Source organism: Drosophila hydei, unplaced genomic scaffold (genome assembly GCF_003285905.1).
Source record: "Drosophila hydei strain 15085-1641.00,03,60 unplaced genomic scaffold, DhydRS2 tig00008133-arrow-arrow-pilon, whole genome shotgun sequence".
NCBI classification, from domain to species: domain Eukaryota; kingdom Metazoa; phylum Arthropoda; class Insecta; order Diptera; family Drosophilidae; genus Drosophila; species Drosophila hydei.
Window position 1 is genome coordinate 29,225 of NW_022045842.1, and position 17,350 is coordinate 46,574.

General features: G+C 38.5%; 6 protein-coding genes across 10 annotated transcripts; 3 read left to right on the forward strand and 3 right to left on the reverse strand.

The window, feature by feature from the left end:
- Positions 1 to 445: 445 nt before the first annotated feature.
- Positions 446 to 9,945, reverse strand: LOC111593731 (14-3-3 protein zeta). Of its 4 annotated transcripts, none has more exons than XM_023306717.1 (7): positions 9,862 to 9,945; positions 4,001 to 4,244; positions 3,811 to 3,924; positions 3,606 to 3,732; positions 2,386 to 2,509; positions 2,088 to 2,251; positions 446 to 1,074 (listed from the first exon to the last, which is right to left on the reverse strand). In XM_023306717.1, exons 2-7 carry the CDS (start codon positions 4,060 to 4,062, stop codon positions 919 to 921), a joined length of 747 nt encoding a protein of 248 aa, XP_023162485.1. In that variant the 5' UTR covers positions 4,063 to 4,244; positions 9,862 to 9,945; the 3' UTR covers positions 446 to 918. The 4 variants fall into 4 exon arrangements, with proteins under 4 accessions (XP_023162485.1, XP_023162487.1, XP_023162484.1 ...); XM_023306719.1 differs by lacking the exons at positions 2,088 to 2,251; positions 9,862 to 9,945 and adding exons at positions 1,675 to 1,838; positions 8,381 to 8,470; XM_023306716.1 differs by lacking the exon at positions 9,862 to 9,945 and adding an exon at positions 8,381 to 8,470.
- Positions 9,946 to 10,011: 66 nt separating this feature from the next.
- LOC111593730 (mRNA turnover protein 4 homolog) lies at positions 10,012 to 10,994 on the forward strand. Its single transcript, XM_023306715.1, has 3 exons — positions 10,012 to 10,126; positions 10,194 to 10,441; positions 10,503 to 10,994. Exons 1-3 carry the CDS (start codon positions 10,099 to 10,101, stop codon positions 10,977 to 10,979), a joined length of 753 nt encoding a protein of 250 aa, XP_023162483.1. The 5' UTR covers positions 10,012 to 10,098; the 3' UTR covers positions 10,980 to 10,994.
- On the reverse strand, positions 10,444 to 12,230 carry LOC111593728 (SAGA-associated factor 29). Its single transcript, XM_023306712.2, has 5 exons — positions 12,089 to 12,230; positions 11,795 to 12,022; positions 11,347 to 11,734; positions 11,066 to 11,280; positions 10,444 to 10,460 (listed from the first exon to the last, which is right to left on the reverse strand). Exons 1-4 carry the CDS (start codon positions 12,125 to 12,127, stop codon positions 11,066 to 11,068), a joined length of 870 nt encoding a protein of 289 aa, XP_023162480.2. The 5' UTR covers positions 12,128 to 12,230; the 3' UTR covers positions 10,444 to 10,460.
- Positions 12,231 to 12,384: 154 nt separating this feature from the next.
- LOC111593726 (diphosphomevalonate decarboxylase) lies at positions 12,385 to 13,782 on the forward strand. Its single transcript, XM_023306708.2, has one exon. The coding sequence runs from the start codon at positions 12,497 to 12,499 to the stop codon at positions 13,667 to 13,669; it is 1,173 nt and encodes a 390-aa protein (XP_023162476.2). The 5' UTR covers positions 12,385 to 12,496; the 3' UTR covers positions 13,670 to 13,782.
- A 1,272-nt stretch (positions 13,783 to 15,054) lies between these two features.
- On the reverse strand, positions 15,055 to 16,333 carry LOC111593729 (transcription factor AP-1). 2 transcript variants are annotated; one of them, XM_023306714.2, is made up of 3 exons: positions 16,172 to 16,333; positions 15,436 to 15,986; positions 15,055 to 15,370 (listed from the first exon to the last, which is right to left on the reverse strand). In XM_023306714.2, the coding sequence occupies exons 2-3, from the start codon at positions 15,977 to 15,979 to the stop codon at positions 15,057 to 15,059; spliced, it is 858 nt and encodes a 285-aa protein (XP_023162482.2). In that variant the 5' UTR covers positions 15,980 to 15,986; positions 16,172 to 16,333; the 3' UTR covers positions 15,055 to 15,056. The 2 variants fall into 2 exon arrangements, with proteins under 2 accessions (XP_023162482.2, XP_023162481.2); XM_023306713.2 differs by having other exon boundaries at positions 15,436 to 16,005; positions 16,172 to 16,332.
- A 287-nt stretch (positions 16,334 to 16,620) lies between these two features.
- LOC111593734 (60S ribosomal protein L29) lies at positions 16,621 to 17,039 on the forward strand. The gene is made up of 2 exons (XM_023306720.2): positions 16,621 to 16,769; positions 16,834 to 17,039. The coding sequence occupies exons 1-2, from the start codon at positions 16,668 to 16,670 to the stop codon at positions 16,960 to 16,962; spliced, it is 231 nt and encodes a 76-aa protein (XP_023162488.1). The 5' UTR covers positions 16,621 to 16,667; the 3' UTR covers positions 16,963 to 17,039.
- Positions 17,040 to 17,350: the final 311 nt, after the last annotated feature.

The window sequence follows — 17,350 nt, forward strand, 5'->3', positions numbered from 1 at the left end:
AAAGCGGCGCAGCGCATTAAACAAAAATAAAAGACAATAAATTTGTTGTTGACTGTGTCTTGTGTACTGTTTGTTTGTTGTTTGCTGTTTGTATGTTAATATAAAACAGTATGGTAATTATTTATTAAAACATAATTAAAATAAATAATATTACTTTTAGGCATATGTATAGTGTACGCAGTTGGCCAAAACAGCGGAATAGTAATTAACTACACAAAACAAAATTCACATCTTTGCCATACAATACACTGTTCCTGTTCCTGGTCTTGTTCTTGTTCTGGATAGCTGATAGTTGTTTCATTTTTATATATTTATATATATATATTTATATTTTGTATTTATAAGTTTTGACTCAGATAGTTCCATTTGTGAATATTTGCAAGAGCATTTTACTAACAAAGACAACTTTGAACGGCATGTGAAGCAAATTAAGACATTTGGTTTCATATTACATTTCTTTCTCATAGACTTTTCAATCGACTTTACATTTATTGATTTGATTCGTCGAACATCACTTGTTCGCCTGTATACAATATATAAACTGTCTATAAACCAGATTCAATTTCTTTTTCTTCAATCAGTTGCATGACAATAGTCTTCTCACCTAAACTCATCTCAGCCTCTAAACTATCATCACACAGCCACAAGCTGAATCATTATTCTGCTGAATTGTTAATGTTGTAGTGTTTTGTTGTTTTGTATTTTTTTGTGGTGTGTTGTCTGTTTGTTTGTTTGTTTGTTTGGATTTGTGTCGATGCTGATGTTGATTTTGATGTTGCTTTTATTATTACATTACTGCTCTGCTGCTTTCGACTTCAAAGATTTGTTTTTATATTTCTTTTGTTTTGTTTGTTTTTGTTTGTTTGTATTACTGAATAATATTTGCATAGTCAAAAAGGAAACATTTTAGTTGTTTGGTTAGTTGTCACCGCCCTCCTGTGGCTCATCGCCATCACCCTGGGTATCGGAGGTCCAAAGAGTCAGGTTATCCCTCAACAATTGCATGATGAGTGTTGAGTCTTTGTATGAGTCCTCGTTGAGTGTGTCCAGCTCGGCTATCGCGTCATCGAACGCCTATATTGTGTGTACATAAAATATATTTAGTATTTGATACAATAGAATTACAACAATAACAAAGCAAACTGCCGGCAAGGTAAATATGCAAGTACAACTTCTGATTCAGGTGCAAAACGAAAGCATTTCAGTTCAATCAAAACAACTGTTTTAGTATTTGAATATATACCGTTTTGTGATTTTGTTTTTGTTTCATTCAGCAAGTAAGCATAATAATCAAAAATTATAAATTTATCTAGCAAAAATAAGAAAACTATTAACTAATATACGATATTGAACTCTGTGACCTAACGGTTAATGCACTTTCTCTAACAACCATTAATAATTTCACCAGCAAGATATGGACTGCATTATAAAGGGTTAAAAGCCGCACTTAACAGAGTACATAAGCCAGGCTTTCAATTAATCAATTAAGCAAATTTTCAATTTACGTAACATGCGATGACCGTAGGCGTATGCTTATATCGTACGTTCTTCGGACTTTTGTGGGCGTGTGTGAGGGTTGTTTGTGTCTGTGTATTAGTTAGTTAGCCACATAACAATATTTAAATAATTAATATAAAACAAATAAAACAATATTTGTGTAGAAAGAGATTGAACCTGTTTAGCTAAATGACAAGCCCTCGCTGGTGAATTAATAATTTCGTAATAGAAGACGGAAAAGTTGAGTGCAAGACCTAATCTGATTGGATGTGTTGGCTGCATTTTAGTTTTGGCAATATCGAATGCCTCTTGATAAGCTTTTTTCGAGTCCTCAACGACGGCTTAAATTATGTACGTTAATATGGGGTACCAAAATAAATGAAAAAAAAAAGAAAAAAGAACCAAAGTTCACAATTAGTTTTCAATATGATATAGATACTGAATGGAACAATCAACTTAAATATATATATAAAAAAAAGAACAATGTTGTGATTAGATTTGAAATGAGTTTCGTTGCACTATTTGCTTGTTGCTTTTTGTTCGCTTGCCCGACATTTGTTTATTTGTTTGTTTGTTTTTTCGTTATTAACCTGTTTAGCCAATTGGCAAGCCTTATCTGGAGAATTCAAAATCTCATAATAGAAGACTGAGAAGTTAAGTGCAAGACCCAAGCGGATGGGATGTGTTGGCTGCATTTTGCCCTTGCTAATGTCAAATGCATCCTGGTAAGCGGTTTGGGAATCGTCAACAACGGCTGCATCATTGTGAAACACACAAAGAGATAGAGGAGTTTACGTTTACGTTTAGGTTTATGTTTTCGTTTGTAAATTTTATAATCCAATATTAAAAGAGCTTATAGCTCATAGCTTATGAGATGTAGATACTTACTGTTGCGTGCGCCTCCTGTGGCGACCTCAGCTAAATACCTGTAATAATCTCCCTTCATCTTCAAATAGAAAACCTTGCTTTCTGGATTGCTGGCTTTTGGAATAAGGTATTTGTCCAGAAGTCCCTGTTGATTAAAAAGAACAAGATGATGCCAAAATGTAAATAAGAGATCAAACTTGTGTGCATATAAATAAACATTCCTAATTGCTACGCGCACAATAAGCTGTTATTAAGCCAATATTATGCGAGCGAAAGCTGCGCAGCTAATATATTACGCGACTCAACCTGAAATAGCTACAAGCGTATGTATGTCTCTGTGCATGTATGTATGCCAATTTTACAGTCGACTGAGGCACTTCAAAGTATTATCGATTTTCTGTCACCAAAGAAAGAAAAGCTAACAGCCCGTCGCCCAGTCACCCAGCACGTCGCCCAGTCACCCAGCCCCACAATCCCAACCCCCAATCAGCGAGAACTGTTTATATATATAAATATATATACATATTGGCTACACATGTAGGTTGTACCGTTTGATTTATTTTTAAGCCCAGTGCCTCTGATGTCTAAAGGTAGTTTACTTAATAGGTCAACGGTGTGTCAAATGAGTACAGCTTTAAAATAAGTAGCTCTGCACCTGAATCGAAAACTCTAATTAAATTGACATTTATCAAGCCAAGTTCGGCCATTATTGGTTACTGTTGCTATCTAATCTGTATGTTTATTTATATATATATATAGAAAAGTATGTACATATATATAGTGCATGTATGTGTGTGAGTTGTTGCTGTGTGCAGTGTAGCAGCAGCATGTCTGGAAAATTTATTATTTTTTTAAAAATAGATTTATTGATTGTAATACAATTTGCTGCACACACACACGCGCACGCACACACCCATACAAAAGCCTGTACAGTGGGCCCTCCGCTAAGGCGATTGTAATTTCAAACTAACGCAGCAATTGGTTTATATAGATGCTTGTTAGAGTTGTATTTTTACACAAAACTCTGATGCCCAGCCACAGAGATACAGCTACCACCGCCCACTGGCATTTGGGAGCAGGACTTGCGCAGTGAACAGAAGAACACATCATAATTTGCTTACTCTATGGTGGGTTTTGAGAGGGGGCTGGAGGCTAACAATATTCATGGTCATGGGCAGGAGAGTACAGTGGAATGGAATGGAATGGAGTGGAGTGGAGCAGAGTAAAGCAGCTGTACATACCAGAACTTCATAGCAAATTTCTCTAAGCTCCTTCTCCACACGCTCTCTGTACTCGCGGGCGAGCTGTTGTTTTCTGGCGGATGCTTCGGTTTTTTGCTCAATGGAGGAAATAACACGCCACGATGACCTGTTGTTGTATAAATGTATTCAAATATATATATATATAAGTAGGTGTAGAAAGTCTATTTTGCAAGTTGCAATTTACCTGCGCGCTCCAACCACATTTTTGTAGGCAACAGAGAGCAGATTTCTTTCCTCATTTGACAGCTCGACGCCCGTCTCTGTGACTGATTTCATGGCCTGGGCCATGTCATCGTAGCTACATGAAAGTAAATAAAAAAAACAGTTTAAGTTAATTATGGCTCTTTGATCTGTTCATAACTGTGTGCACTCACCGTTCTGATTGCTCGGCCAATTTTGCCTTCTGGACCAGTTCTTCCTTATCGACTGTCGACATGTTTGTGGTTTTTTGTTTTAGTTACTTGACCAAACTAATAATATGAATAATTTGTATATGTGTGTTCGTGTGTGTATTGGCCCACGCGCGAACTCTGTTGCAATTGATAGACAGCAGAAAAATTAATTAAAGTAGGAGGAATCCACAGCTCAAAGCGTCGCTCACAGTGTGTGAATGGTTATCTTCAATAGAAAGAAAGAAAGAAAGAAAGAAATAAATATATATTCATTGATTGCTGCTAAATTTCAATTGAATTTCCCACGCGGCGCATTCCCTTTATTAATTGGCAACCTGTTCAAACGGCCAACAAACAACAGCGTGTATATATATACAATTTCTTATATTGCGAGCCACCACCCACTTCTAATTGAAAGCTACAATTAATTCATTTATTTCTCTCGCCAACTTTCAACACGAATATCCTTTAACACACACACACACATACAGTTCCAAGCACGAATAATTATCTGTCGCTGCCACTGGCGCTGTTGCTGTTGCTGTGTTGCTCTTTCGACCAGGCCCGAAACTCGACTAAAACGAGAACTTGTCTCTGTCTCTGACTAAAAACGTTGAGCTGAGGTGCGAAGGAGCAAGGATTGCCGCCGGTGGCAGAACTCGTCGCATGCGAATAGCAGCTGCGCGTTGCAAACTTCTGATGATATTGAAATATGTTGGCGGTGTCAATGGGCGGGCAAAAGGATATCAAAGGATATATATCGCGCTCATCAATATGTATACATGAGACATTAAAAACTGGCTTTGCAACACTTACACGCTCTGAGGCACACGGATGTATACACATATGTGTGTTGCTGTATTAAAAGATTTCAATTTGCAATTAGCAGCAAATGAGTCAAATTTTAACATCTTTGCTTCATATGCTGCAATTAGCATTAATACAAAACTGAATCATCAAGACCTTGCAATATCAGTATTATATTTCATTTCATTTCATCGACTTTAAATATAAAGTACAGGGTCGAAAAGTTACTTAAACCCACGACGATGATAACTAATAATAATAATAAATACTCGTTTTAATGTCAATCAATTGCGTTTTATGTTAAACAGCTGTGAGTCAGACCTCACGCTAACACTTAGCTTATATATGTACATACATTTGTATGTTCACAACAAAGCATATTGTGATGCTAAAGGGTAACCTGTTGCCTTTAGCTAACGGCTGAATGCTTCCCTCCACAACATGACTGTATTTGCAGGTATTACATAAATATTGATTGATTATTATTTATAAATAAACGCAAGGTGAGGTTGATTGATACATTTTCCATTATCCTTGGGGACAAACATAGAAACATAATAACGACAAAATTATTATCCCCCAAGGCAGCTTTGTTAGTCCGCTGCTCATAAGGACCTATGGCCCATAATGTGCTTTTGACAGGTAAAAAAGGTGTGGGTGGGCGGGTGGTTGATTTTAGTTGTGTGGGCGTGCTCCAAATTCTGTTTGCACATTGTTAATACAAATTTGTGCTAGTGATTTAAGCTGTTTGCCAATGCTATAAGACATGACATTCGACTTCGTAAGGTACCCCAACTTCCAGATGCACATTGGATACGTACAAAATGGACATGGGAATGGAAATGGGAATGGTAAAAAAGCAATAAGCAGCAGAAGCAACCGACACGACAACCAAATGGAATGAAAGAAAGAAAAAGAAACAGCAACAACAATAATAAAATAAACCAACATACATGCACAGAGAAAAGTTATAAATAAACTATGAATAAAATTGAAAATGAAATAAAAGAGAGAAATCTGTGGCTTGATGGGTGTGTGAGTGTGAGTGTGAATGTGTATGTATCTATATGTGTTTGCGGTACGTGAGTAAGCATATATATATAAATATGTACGAACATATTAGTTGTGTGTATTCAGATGTCAAATATAAATGCACAATAACCCCAATGCACGAATCTTAAAATGGTAGCAAAACTTAAGCAAATATGGTAAACATGTTCAATAAAGGTGATCTTAAATAATACAATATATGTATATGTATATGAATGCACGTGCAAATATGCATATGCAAACACAGTGGCAACCAGCCATCCACCCACTTGTTATCTTCTATTCTAAACGATCGCATCCGACCGTCAAATTGCAAAAACATTGAACCTTAGGCTATATACAAGTGTAGGTAAATCCACATGTACACAATAGATACTAGTATGTATGTATGTATGTATTTTAAGAACAGCAACTTTTGTGCTTTGCTCTTTTTTAGGTCAATTGCCATGTTTTCGTATAGTTATTGACAAATATAAATAAAAGAGATGAGACAAAAACGAAACAGAGCGCAACGGCGGAGTATTGACTATGATTTTAATTTCTAAATTCCGACAAATGTATGTATGCATAGATATATGGGTGCGCATTTATAGCTATACACCCAATCAGCCACTCCCTCCCGTTTCAATAGTGGAGCCAGCAAAATCAGCTCTTAGCAATGAAGTGAATTGTATGCGTCATGGACTGCGTCATTTTTTGGGCATGCCTCACAATGAGGAAATAGTGCGACTGCAAGAGTCAGCCACACACTATTTTTCTTTATATAGAAGTGTGTGTGTGCCCACATACATACATGCATGCGTTCTTTTTTGTGTAATTGTGTGTGTTATAAAAAGAAAAACCCGCTAATAGTAAGCGAAATGTCAGTGCGACAACGACGGCGGCATTGGCTTCGGTCACTGGTACAGATTGAAGATAACGGCAAATAAAATTTGAAACCGTTTGTTGAATTCTGCGATGACGGCAACTTTGACTGCTGCAAACGGCGCTAGCCTATGCGAATACCAGTGTGTGAGTATGTGCGTGTAAGTATGCGAGTGTTGAAAATACACCACACCGAGCGGCAAAGTGTAAATTCACCACACCGGCCCCATGAGGTCGCGACGACAGAGATTCGGCTACACGGCGTTACGGCTACATGCGCAGTACAGACGGAAAAAAATATATAGAGAAATGCAGATAAGCAGAAAATTCCAATACACAACGTTTTCAAAACCAGACACAAGTAATGGGAGCCTTCAACAGTTTTATTGCACCCCTGCCCTGTTTACATTTGGTGGATTTGATGTTAAATTCAACATCTATGTTTTGAGCTTAAAAAGCAACAAATCAAATTACATATGTACACATTATCCAATGTATTTACGCATATGAACGTACATCAGCTAACAAGAAACAAGTGTGTCTGCCTCATAGTGAGGGAGAGGGTTGTGAAGAGCAACGCAACAAAAAGTATAAAAATAATCCCACCGGAGAGCGAGAGAGCACCACAAAGAGAACACACACTTCCAAAGGCAGCAGCGATTGCGAGAGCAGTGCGGTATAAAAGAACACGTAACCGCGTGTGTCGTCCACTTACATACATACATACACATATGTATGTACACTCATATGTATATATCTTCATATATATATATATATTTGTATATATATAAAAGTAATATATATTATTATATCTAAAAAAACAAATTTATATGTAGTAAATTGTAAAAGTAAATCCAATAAAAACCAAGTTAACAATGTACGTGCATAAATGCCCATACATAAGTCTGTGAAAAATAATCCAAATGGATTAGCTTTTTTAAATATACAATGCATAAGATAGAAATTTCATTTTTTACAAAGCAAATATCGCCGCAGCACACTTTTAAATGTGCATATGCGTAATACATTCGGACTGGCGTACATATTTACATACACAGTCACACACACACAGTCATTCGCTCGGACGTTCGTATGCAAGTATTTTAGCTATTGACGACTAAAACGCCTAGCGACCAGAACACACTTAAGCACCACAATTCGCCTTCGCATTAGCCAAGTCAGTTGTTGCCACGGCCGCCAACAATCAACCAAAAGCACTGAAAATATACGAAGCTACAAACGAATCTCACGTCTACATATATATATGTAGAAGTATACATATATATATATTCACACGGACACACACTAATACAAAATATACCAATACTAGCGCACAGCGGGCATTTGTACATATACATGTACAAATGTATGTATTTTTGCACAAATTCACAGTTCTGAACATTTTCGTCTTTTTGCGTAGTATTTTTATCGATCGTTCCATGGAAGCATGTAGAAAATTTTTTCATACATGCGGCGTTTGCACATGTTCTCGGCGAATTGAAAAATGTATTAAAATTGCATAAACTACCGAAATGCACATGTTTATTGCATCGCCTTAAGGCTTAAGGTTTTATAATAAATATATTCATATGTGGGTACATATACATATTTCGCCCCATATTACTAATGCAAATTGGTTACCTTACATTCGATTCACTCGAAACGACAACGACGACTACCAACGAACGGCGAACGACTAAAAGTGACGGCAAATGTTGCACACAGTAAGTGCTGTATCTGTGTGTACGCCTATTTGGTATGTATGCATGTGTTGGTGGATTTCACACATTCATAAATACACACATAAGCGGTAGCGCATGCCGCTACAGCAGATGAGAGAGCGAAAAAGTGTGTGTGAGAGAGAGAGAACAAAGAGAGCAATAGGTAAAAATTAGTGTTGCCAACCTGGCTACAAAAACTAAGTTGCCAGGTGTAACACAAGTGAACTGGATTCGTTGAGTTTCGAATGACCTGTTGTTGTCATGCCTAATCCATCAATTCGAAAAGCAGCTTGTTGATTAAGTTATGTTACTACAGCTGAGCAAATTTGTTAATAATTATACATATGACGTATTGCAGATTTTTACGTTAAGTGCCGTAAGCACATACTAATTTGTTGTTGGCCAATGCAAGCTGCAGTTTTGTACATTGTATGACGCATGCCACAATAATGTTGGGGAGGAGCTTGGCAGCAGCTGCTGCTGCTGTTGCTGTCGTCAATTGTGCGCAATTGTCGTTTAATTGAGTAATTTGAATGAGACGAACGTCCGTATGTTAAATTTTTAAATTCGAATGTTACGCGAGTTGTATTTGTGGCCTTGTACGTGTCTGTTTGTGCGTTGTAAAATTGACCAACAATTACTAATAATTCTAAAAATCTTAATTAAAATGAAAATCCAAAATACATTACGCCTTTCGCTAAGCCCTTGAATTGCGCTCAACGCACAGACGAATTTGTACCTGTTAAAACCTTCTAGCTCTTATCTCTGGCACGCTGATTAAATTTATTTTTTCAACTTCACGGGCTGTGACGGCGCCTTATCAGCAATTATGTGCTTTTGATAAGCTCCAGTAAATTATTGCCTTAATTCTAATGTTGATTTTCATTGAATTGCGCTAAGTATATCCGAGTCGAGGCAGACATTGTGCGACAAACCAACGCTTTTTGAAATTTAACTGATTAAAAAATTTCTTATCGTTGGCAATGCTGCCTCGTTTGACTCGTCTATTCACAAAATTACGTCATCAGCGTCCTACTTGAAACAGTAAATTTTGTTCAGACGCATTTACAAATATATTTTCCTTGATGTTACACCTCATATATCTGATACGCGGTTTCTTGCATTTGTTTCAATATTTAGAATTGGAAATCAATTCAGTTAGCGTTTTAAATCGATACATGTGGAAAATGCGGTCTCTCAATCTCTGGCCGACAACATGGCGCACCAAGTAACACAATTGCGTAGAGTCGAAATATATTACTCACTGCGACTTAACAACAAAAACACAATTTTAGAATGTTGATAGATGACACAGATACACAAGTAGACAGGTTAATATAGTACTTAAGCTTAATTATATTTTCTAAGAATTTTTCTTATAAAATTACTACGTAAACACACCTTTCGTCGGCTATTGCTGCAGTGTGACCGGGTTAAATAAACGTTATAAATCACAATGTGCAATTGGTGTGGCTGCATGGCATACATTAAACGCGTTGGCAGTCCATTAATAATCGATATGATGAAAATCGGTATAGTGTGCATCGATACAGCAATCATCGTAGCGGTCGCACGTGTTTACTTCGGTGTTTAAACTTGAGAAAGAATCAAGCTCGGAATATACCTACATAAGTCAAAATGCCGCGCTCTAAACGTGATAAGAAAGGCAAGGAATAGATCAAATATTCTTTACAGAATGAAATATATTACTTTTATATTGACCTTACTCGCAGTTTCCTTAACTAAGACTGATCGCAAGGGTCTCGCATGGAAGCAACGCATCATCGACGACATTCGATTTTGTGTGGAGAAGTATCCAAATATATTTGTGTTCCAGGTGCAGAATATGCGTAATAATCTGCTTAAGGATCTCCGACAAGAATGGAAACGCAACTCTCGTTTTATTTTTGGCAAAAATCGTATAATGCAAATCGGCTTGGGCCGCACAGAGGCTGAAGAAGTGGAAACTGGAATACATAAGGTACCATTGGAAAGAAATTCTGTAAATTGAAGAAAACAGCTTAAACAAGTATCTCTTGCAGCTATCGAAACGTCTTAATGGTCAGGTGGGTCTGCTATTCACAGAGAAGACCAAGGAAGAAGTACTAAAATGGGCAGAAAACTATTGGGCCGTGGAATATGCGCGTAGCGGGTTTACAGCAACAGAAACGGTTACCTTGCCAGCCGGACCCCTAGAGGAGTTTGCACACTCAATGGAACCGCATTTGCGTTCACTGGGTCTGCCAACCAAACTGGAGAAGGGCATTGTAACCATATACAGCGATTATACAGTTTGTGAAGAGGGCAAAGTGCTGACACCAGAGCAAGCGAGAATTCTTAAATTGTTGGGCAAGCCAATGGCCAAATTTCGCTTGACCATGAAGTGCTCGTGGACCAAGGCTGATGGATTCCAACTGCATGTTGAAGATGATGTGGAGGAGGACGAGAATAAGGCAACAGATAGCCCAATGGAAGAGGAGGAAGGTGACGATGCAGATGAAGATATTGATGAAGAGTAATTAGCTAAGATTTCATTAGAAATTAAGTTTTATGTATATGTATATAATAATTATATATATAGCTATTACAATCCACTGTTGCTTACTTAGGCGGATGAGAGATTTCCACTGCCACTGCCAGCGCTCTTCTTGGTGGTTCGATATGCAATCACATAGCGCTGTGCCACCGGCAACGGCTCTGCGTAGCCATTCAAATAGGATGAATCTTCGAAGAGCACTTCATACTCTTCCGTTGCAGTTTGTGGCAGGCGATGGACAATAGCCTTATAGAAACATGTTGTTTGAGGATACAAAGCCATTACTAGATATTGAAAAAGATAGTTTGGAATAAGGTGAAGTAATTTGAAGGGAATCATAAACTACGCACCGACTGTATCCTTGGGAAAGAGTGCATGCCCGTCTGTTTCTGGATTGGCGCGCATTAAGGGCAAGGGAATAACTTTGCGTTTGCTCAGCACATGTCGATCCTTCTGCTCCTCGTCTATGTCAATGACATCGTATTTGTTTTGCCGATGTAGAAACTGCACAACCTCAGCCAGTATCCAGTTCTCCTCCTCATCTATGCCTTTGGCCAACGCAGCCACATTGTCGCCTACCTTGGCCACATAGCTGCTCTCGGCAGGTATTGCTCCGCATAAAGCTGGCGCACGCTCGCCCGGCTTGCCAACAAAGAGAGGCAATGTCTGAGCCGAGAGCTGCACCATTTTCATGAGGGCACCACGACGGATGGCTTCCTTGTTGCCAGCATTACGAGCCTGTGAATATATAAATATATAAGCATTGAGTACCTTAGCGTTTTAAACTTATTCCCTTACCTGAATACGTCGTTCGTTACGTATGTTTCGTATTTCGTGTATTTTAGCGAGGGCTGCTCTAATTGTTGCTTCTTCCTGTGTTGCCTCGAGAATCTTCGACTGCAGCAGCGTCTTTAGTTTCGGATTTGGATTTTGTTGGGCACGCACAAGACTAGCAATCGAATTTTCAGCGCGACGTCTCTCATTATCCACTTTGTGAATATGTTGTTGAATGTCCTTCAAACGATCCTGTTTTAAATCAAATTTTATAATGAAATGTTTCAGGATGTTAATGTTAATGTAGTTATTACACACCTGAATTTGTTGTGCAGCACTTTCTGCAGTAAGTGGCATTGTATTTTTTTATATCTTTTATTATTTGTTTATATTTTTCTGTACTAAACAAAAAGATGCACTTTTTGTATTGTACGAATATAATGGAATGACAGCTCAGTCATTTTGCTGGTATTTTTAAGTAAACAGAATGCACTAAATTAGGCAGACGGTATTAGTACTACGCGCTCAAATGTAAAAAAGACGGTGTAATTTTATTAGCAAAAAATACTCTTTTTATACCGAAAACGAGTATTTGTCAAGCATCGGACTGTTCGATAACTTAATAAAAACATCTATCGGTTAACTGCCGCACTTCACAGTGAAAGCTGGGGAAAGTCGTTTTTAAACTTAATGTTAGAATATTATTTATTTTAGTGTTAAATCATAATGTTTTCGGCAACGTGCGTCGCGCCTGTTAATATGGCCCTAGTTAAATACTGGGGCAAACGAAACGAGGAACTAATACTGCCGATCAATGATTCCGTAAGCATGACACTAGATGCTAATGAGATGTGCGCAAAGACCACAATAAGCGCATCGGAGAGCTTCAAACAGAATCGAATGTGGCTGAATGGCGATGTTGTGCCCTTCGAGGAGAATGCACGACTGATGCGTTGCCTGGAAGGCGTACACCGTCTGGCCCTGGCCAATGGTGCCCACAAATTTCCATTGTCGTGGAAGGTGCACATAGCATCGTACAACAATTTCCCCACTGCCGCTGGGCTGGCATCGAGTGCAGCTGGATATGCGTGCCTCGTCTATACGCTGGCACGCCTCTACGATTTACCTTTGAACGAGGAACTAACTACAATCGCCCGTCAGGGCAGCGGCTCAGCGTGCCGTAGCTTATACGGCGGCTTTGTGCATTGGCAACGTGGCTCAGCCTCTGACGGCAGCGACTCCATTGCCGTGCAGTTGGCACCCGCTGAACATTGGCCCAATATGCATATGCTTATACTAGTCGTGAACGATGCACGCAAAAAGACCGGCTCGACCAAGGGCATGCAACTGGGCGTTAAGACATCCTCATTGATACAGCATCGAGCTAAAGAGCTTGTGCCGCAGCGCGTTAAGGATCTGATGGCGGCAATTGATGCACGTGACTTTGACACTTTCGCGGAGATCACCATGAAGGAGTCTAATCAATTGCACGCCATCTGCCTGGACACATACCCGCCGTGTGTCTACATGAACGATGTCTCGCATGCAATTGCGAATTTCGTGCACGATTACAACGAGACAATGGGCGCCTTGCAAGCTGCCTACACTTTTGATGCCGGCCCAAATGCCTGCCTCTATGTGCTGGCCGAGAATGTGCCACGTCTTTTGGCTGCCATTCAATTGGCGTTTCCCAATGATTCCTCACAAAGTGTTGAATATCTCAAGGGTATTCCCGTGCCACCGGTTGAGGTCAAGAACGGTCTTAGGGACGCGGCTACAGGACATGTGAATGCCAAGAATATGCTCAAATATATAATCCATACGAAAATAGGAGCAGGTCCTCAGCAGCTAAGTGAAGAGAAGAGCCTGCTAATCGATGGCTATCCACTGACCAAATAGCTTAGTCTCCATAAACTCATACTCTCTATATTCCGGGCTGAACTTAGCTTAATTATTGGTGTTAATTACTAGAACATTTCTAGCTAGGTCTTGGGGAACTTTTCATACAACTCTTAAGGTATACATCACTTATTTATCTTTCTACTTTTTTATTGTTGTTTAGTCATATATAAATATATAATATATATAAATATATATATATATATATATATTATATTATACATTATTTATTGTTTCTTTTACAAATAAATATGATCTTTTCTTTATTTGTTCTCAGTTTTTGTTTAAAGATCCATAACTTAGATACATATATTTACATATTTAACGTGAAACTGCTTTGTTTTGTGATTTTTCTTTGGAATTTTTTTAACATAAATAAACATTGCTTCAGTGTGCATGCAAATTAGAGATGGGAGCGTGATTAGCTCCGCTATGTGCCTTAAAACAGTATCGGATTGAAGCGTGACAAAGAAGGAAAACAAAAACAATAACAAATGGCAAAAGGTGACAATAAACGTCTTCTGACGACATCTATAAACATTTCGAATTTTAAGCAATAAAAAAAAACAAACCATGAAGCAGATGTAAAATTTTGTATTCTAGGCAAAATATAATCAAATTAGAGTTACCATAAGCCCTTCATAGTGTTTTATAAAAAATATATTTATATGTATATGTGAACAAATTAAAATAAATGTTTTTTTTTACGAAAAGCTGATCTTTGTTATTATATGGGTAAAGCAGCTGAGTTTTGACTTCCAAAATAAATTTGTCAATAAATCCCCGAACTTTATAAGCAATAAAAACGTTCCGTGGATTTCAGTAAATTTATATAATATATATATATATATTCTTACAATCAACATATATAGAATACTTCTTCATCTTATAAATAAACATAGGGGTAACCGTATGTATGTAAGTATATGTACATCTATAACTAAATAAAAAGTACTTTTCAAAAGCAATAAAAAAGAATTGCAGCAAATAAGGCATTGCACGTTAGTGTTATTAAAGTTTAGACAGAATTAAATGATTCTATATATATATAAATAGGCACTCCAAGTTAAATGGTTTCCATTAATCAGCCGGTAGACTCACTGCAGTCCGTCAAATGGTCAATTGTTTCGATTACGACATGATTACTTGGTAGTGTGTCTAAATCGAAGGTATTCGATGATGCGTTAAGTAAAAGTTCTAAAGATATCTCCTGCTCCAAGGCCACTGTCGACAGCAGAACAACACCACTCTCCGCATCTACGGCCGTTTCGATGGTGTCCTCCATTTCCTGATCTTCCACCTCCTCTGTCTCTGCTTCTGTATCATTGTCGTCTGATATTAAACTCGACATATACTGCTGGACAGTCTCCTCGGTGTTATCCCTATGTTATTTGCCCGCTAGCAAGCCGGTGCAGCCCGCATCCACATGTTCCATAACCTGTTGCTTCAGCTGCGCTACGTGATCTTTCAGAGTTTTTACAATGCCCGCCAAATCAGTGTTCTCGCCCTTAAGGATTTTGACGCGATCCTCCAGCTTTGATATGCGTTCTAGTTTACGTTTGCGACACTTTGAAGCCGCGACGCGATTCCGTTGACGTTTACGCTCCAGCTTAATCTTTTCTTGATCAGCCATATCAATGGGACTAACTGTCGGGGAAGCCACTGCATTTTGTGGCTCATCCTTAATGACGGGAAAACCATCTATAAATAGGAAATGCCGATTAGACACTGCTAGATTCTGTATTATCAAAGTAAATGGTACTCACCCACGCTGGTGTAGGTGAACCCCCCACTGATACCATTATTCACGGCTGTCATGGTGGCTGGGACAACAGCAGCTGGATTGCTGGCAGCCGTTGGAGCGTTGGTATTGCTGCCCAGAAACGCCTGAGTGTTTTTACTTGTGTGAAGGCTCTGGAGAGCCTCTTCAAAGCCTTTGCCGAAGGCTTCCTGTTCCGAGGTAATGGGACCCACTTTAGTGGGGAATACTGTGCCAGGTTGCGGCGTTTGCAACATGCCACCTGAGAGTAAAATTTTTTCAAGGTCCGGCGTGTTGAGTGTCTTTATAGGTACATCAGGTGAGTCTATAAGCAAAGGTGCCATTGTGCGCTTGTTTTTCTTATTAAGGTCCAGGAAAGCAGGACGTTTGCTGACGTTGGGAGTTGAAGTGCTGTTAGGGGTCTGAAATTCCATTGACTCCTCGGTACCAATTGGATCTGGTTCCGTTTTAGGTACTATCGATGCGGCGGTTGCGTTACTACTGTTTGTATTGCTGGCGAGCGCAGCAGCGGAAGCGGCAGAAATTTTCATTTTTTTCCTTTGAATATGACGTCAGACTGATTACAAAAAGCGAAAACGAAAAAACAAAGCAAATAGTAGTGGGTCGCTGATAACTTGTTTTAGATGATGACTCATCGCTGCCTCTTACCCGCCCGCCCGCATTCTATACAATCACAAATACAAATGTCGTGTGTGACGTATAAGTGTTTTGACCTTACTTACCTATTTCTAACACAATGCAATTTTACCGGCTACTTTATTTAATCTTCTCAATTAATATATGTTTAAGCTTGTATTTCTTAAAAAGAGTTTAAATTTAATTAGAATTTAAACGTAAAGGCAATTGCGTTGTATTTTGTTGGTTTTGCTATTCACAGTGGAGCACTTTTGATATTGCCACATTTATTTAAAATCGGTAACAGCTGTTTTCACCAAATATCGATGACGTTTAAGATATAACTGCAAGTATCGATAGTGGCGCTTCTTCTTCCTCTTCTTTTCCGCTGAGCTGTCAAAAACGTAGGTCGCAAATAAACCAAATAACTATTTTAATTCTACTCAAAAGTGTATTCTTCAATGCCATCGGCAATTGTTTTGTTGATTAATGAAGAAAAGCAGCTATAAATTGTGTACTATAATGGATATTTTTTGTTTTCATGTTATGCCATTAACTGGCTGGTCGCCGACTTCTGCCGTTAAAACAGTTTGATAATTCGCAATGGCCAAGTCCAAGAATCATACAAATCACAACCAGAACAAGAAGGCACATCGCAATGGCATCAAGCGCCCAATGCGCAAACGCCACGAGTCCACCCTGGGCGTAAGTAGAGATCATCAATATGATAGGATCTTAAAAATCTCATATATTTCTTATTGTCCCACAGATGGATGTCAAGTTCTTGATCAACCAGCGATATGCACGCAAGGGTAACCTTTCCCGCGAGGAGGCAGTCAAGCGCTACAAGGAGCGCATTGCTGCTCAGCAGGGCAAGCCCAAGCCCGTTAAATTGTAAATTCCAGGCCGCATTCAATATTGGTTTGAGTGCAAATCGTGTCTTAGAATAAAGGAAAAAAACATTTAACGAACGTACGCAAATTTTATTTATGATTTGTTGCTCATTTCGGTTAGTGACGGGAAGTCCCATTGGCTTATGCAGGTTTGCTAGTGTTTCGGAAAGCAAATAAAGCATGATAATTGTGTTATGGAAGCCATTCAACTTAAATTCAATATACTTGATATTTGGATGTGTTTTAAAATAGAATCAGCGCAGACTTCTTTAATATAAGAAAGGGAATCCACTTCCAACATAGAAACGATTCATGTAAGATTCAACATTTTTACAAAAAAGGTTGAAATTCGTGTCAATGGTTAAAAATTTATAAATTGTTAAAATTGCAGAA

Bases quoted from the DNA above. Each gene is read 5' to 3' on its own strand.
- LOC111593734 (XM_023306720.2), top strand. From the start codon at position 16,668: ATGGCCAAGTCCAAGAATCATACAAATCACAACCAGAACAAGAAGGCA. The intron at 16,770-16,833 runs GTAAGTAGAGAT...ATTGTCCCACAG, and splicing joins GCCACGAGTCCACCCTGGGC to ATGGATGTCAAGTTCTTGAT.
- LOC111593730 (XM_023306715.1), top strand. From the start codon at position 10,099: ATGCCGCGCTCTAAACGTGATAAGAAAG. The intron at 10,127-10,193 runs GCAAGGAATAGA...CCTTACTCGCAG, and splicing joins CTCTAAACGTGATAAGAAAG to TTTCCTTAACTAAGACTGAT. The intron at 10,442-10,502 runs GTACCATTGGAA...TATCTCTTGCAG, and splicing joins TGGAAACTGGAATACATAAG to CTATCGAAACGTCTTAATGG.
- LOC111593731 (XM_023306717.1), bottom strand. From the start codon at position 4,062: ATGTCGACAGTCGATAAGGAAGAACTGGTCCAGAAGGCAAAATTGGCC. The intron at 3,925-4,000 runs GTGAGTGCACAC...ACTTTCATGTAG, and splicing joins TTGGCCGAGCAATCAGAACG to CTACGATGACATGGCCCAGG. The intron at 2,252-2,385 runs GTAAGTATCTAC...ACAATGATGCAG, and splicing joins CACAGGAGGCGCACGCAACA to CCGTTGTTGACGATTCCCAA.
- LOC111593728 (XM_023306712.2), bottom strand. From the start codon at position 12,127: ATGCCACTTACTGCAGAAAGTGCTGCACAACAAATTCAG. The intron at 11,735-11,794 runs GTAAGGGAATAA...ATATATTCACAG, and splicing joins GTAACGAACGACGTATTCAG to GCTCGTAATGCTGGCAACAA. The intron at 11,281-11,346 runs GTGCGTAGTTTA...TTCAATATCTAG, and splicing joins CTTTCCCAAGGATACAGTCG to TAATGGCTTTGTATCCTCAA.
- LOC111593726 (XM_023306708.2), top strand. From the start codon at position 12,497: ATGTTTTCGGCAACGTGCGTCGCGCCTGTTAATATGGCCCTAGTTAAA.
- LOC111593729 (XM_023306714.2), bottom strand. From the start codon at position 15,979: ATGAAAATTTCTGCCGCTTCCGCTGCTGCGCTCGCCAGCAATACAAAC. The intron at 15,371-15,435 runs GTGAGTACCATT...TCCTATTTATAG, and splicing joins GTTCACCTACACCAGCGTGG to ATGGTTTTCCCGTCATTAAG.